General features: G+C 38.2%; 1 protein-coding gene across 1 annotated transcript; it reads left to right on the forward strand.

Annotated features, from left to right (window-relative positions):
- Positions 1 to 934: 934 nt before the first annotated feature.
- On the forward strand, positions 935 to 1,662 carry LOC113220773 (zinc finger protein 679-like; the record flags this gene model as incomplete). Its single annotated transcript, XM_026450088.1, has 2 exons — positions 935 to 1,061; positions 1,559 to 1,662. Coding segments are annotated over 2 exons (231 nt in total), but the record flags the coding sequence as incomplete, so codon positions are not given.
- Between the last annotated feature and the right edge of the window lie 366 nt (positions 1,663 to 2,028).

Below are 2,028 nucleotides of genomic sequence, written 5' to 3' on the forward strand. Positions count from 1 at the left end.
AGAACATGGGAGCTATCTGTAGCTTGGACTTTTCATACACTTGATGTCTTTTGATGATTAGATCGAGATTATAGCTTACCTTTTTGGGGGGCCAGTATCACAGCAGTGGTGATGTGTCCTCTGCCTTAGCACACAATAAAAACTTGTCCTGTTATAGATGGTGTTAATTTCATTCACTTGGATAAAGAGCTCTCTGACAGATTTTTCTGCTATAGAATTAATTATCTTTCCCTTTATTATTTAGTACCTTGGGGGCACTTACCAGCTGAGGTGCATAAACCATCACATTTAATTTGGAAGCTCCCCTGTCTTCTTTGATTCTCTTTACAAGTATCTTTCCTTGGAAAATGAAGGATCTCATTGTTTACCTGTCAGAAAAACTGGGATAAGCCCAGGCTCTGCCACTGACTGAGTGTTTAACACAACATTCTTCTTAGGCCAGAAACGTTAGCTTCTGGTGAGCTTGTTAGAAATTCAGAAACTCAGGCTTGGTCCCAGATCTCCTGAAACAAAATCTGCATAATCAGATCTTCAGTTTATTGTTGTGCATAGTAAAATTTGAGCAGTACCCTCTATTTCGCCATGACTTTTTCATCTGAAAAATACATACAACTTACTCTGTATGATTTTCAATATAGCCCTCAAAAATGTATGTCTGTGTTCATGCTCTTAATGTTATATTTTATTATACAGAAAAGCATATGCTGATACACTGGTGTTAGAGATCTTATTCCATCCTCTTTCCTTCAGGAGAGAATATTTCTGTGTTGAAAAGTATTTTATTAGGTGACACTAGGCAATCATACAAGTCACAATCAGTCCTCTTCACTGTTTTCATCTTGAGTCAAATTAAGAGTTATGCCTATGGCCACTTGATAAACATGTGTTTGTGTACATTTTTGTGTGTGTGTGTGTGTGTGTGTGTGTTTTCCAGAGACTGTTGACATTCAGGGATGTGGTCATAGAATTCTCTGTGGAGGAGTGGCAATGTCTGGATACTGCTCAGCAGAATTTGTACAGGAATGTGATGTTAGAGAACTACAGAAACCTGGTCTCCCTGGGTGAGGATAATTTCAATACATTTTTCCTAATATACCACAAGGGTTTCATTTCTGTCCTTTGTAGAATGTTTTTTGTAGTTTCTGCTTTCCACAAATATATTTTAGATTCCTTCTTTCAAGACAGTCTTAGAGATTTGTTGTTGTAGAAAAGAAATTCTTGAAGATGTTCCATCTTTACCTGAACTTTCCCCTTTCCTGAGCTGATCTGTGTTTTTTGTTATAGATAAGTGGTAATTCCAGAAGTTTGGTGGCTTAAAATATTGTTGCCCACACCTGAAAATCCTATTGGTCCCACTAATTTTTGATTCAGTAATACTGGGTAGTGGAGGTAAAGACCCAGAAATTTAAAGTATGTCCTAAATATTCTGGAGGTTCTGTCATGAAACAGTATTTGGGGATTTTCTAGACTTCTATTATGTCTTCTTTTCCCTACTAAAGATAGTGCTAGATTGGTAATTGGAAAATCCCAGCAACAGTTGCTTTTTTAAATAAAACAGGTATTGCTGTCTCTAAGCCAGAGCTGATCACCTATCTGGAAGAAAGGAAAGAGCCTTGGAATCTGAGCAGACATGAGAGAGTAGCAAAACACCCAGGTAGGTGAGAGTGAATGAAGCAGATGGCACAGCAGATGACAGATGAGAGTTCCAAGGTCAATGAGGAAGCCAGACCTTAAAATGTGATTTGGGAGACCTGCCTTTCAATGGGAATAGTTTGTGAGAAGCCTGGGTTTCTTTCTCTTTCTCTCATACAGGGGCATCTTCTGTCTCATGCTCTTAAATGCTCTATGGATTCTACTTTCCCTTTAGTGATTCTCCTTCACGTTTACATTGAGAGGCAAAGTCATTTTCATGGCATATGAGAGACTGCATGATCTGACTGCTTTTATGTTGCCTTTAGGGACACACAAGTATATATTTTTAGAAACCATGGAAAGCCATTTTTAAGTTCCCCTTTTGAATCATGGCTG

This window comes from Piliocolobus tephrosceles, unplaced genomic scaffold (assembly GCF_002776525.5).
Source record: "Piliocolobus tephrosceles isolate RC106 unplaced genomic scaffold, ASM277652v3 unscaffolded_12235, whole genome shotgun sequence".
NCBI classification, from domain to species: Eukaryota; Metazoa; Chordata; class Mammalia; order Primates; family Cercopithecidae; genus Piliocolobus; species Piliocolobus tephrosceles.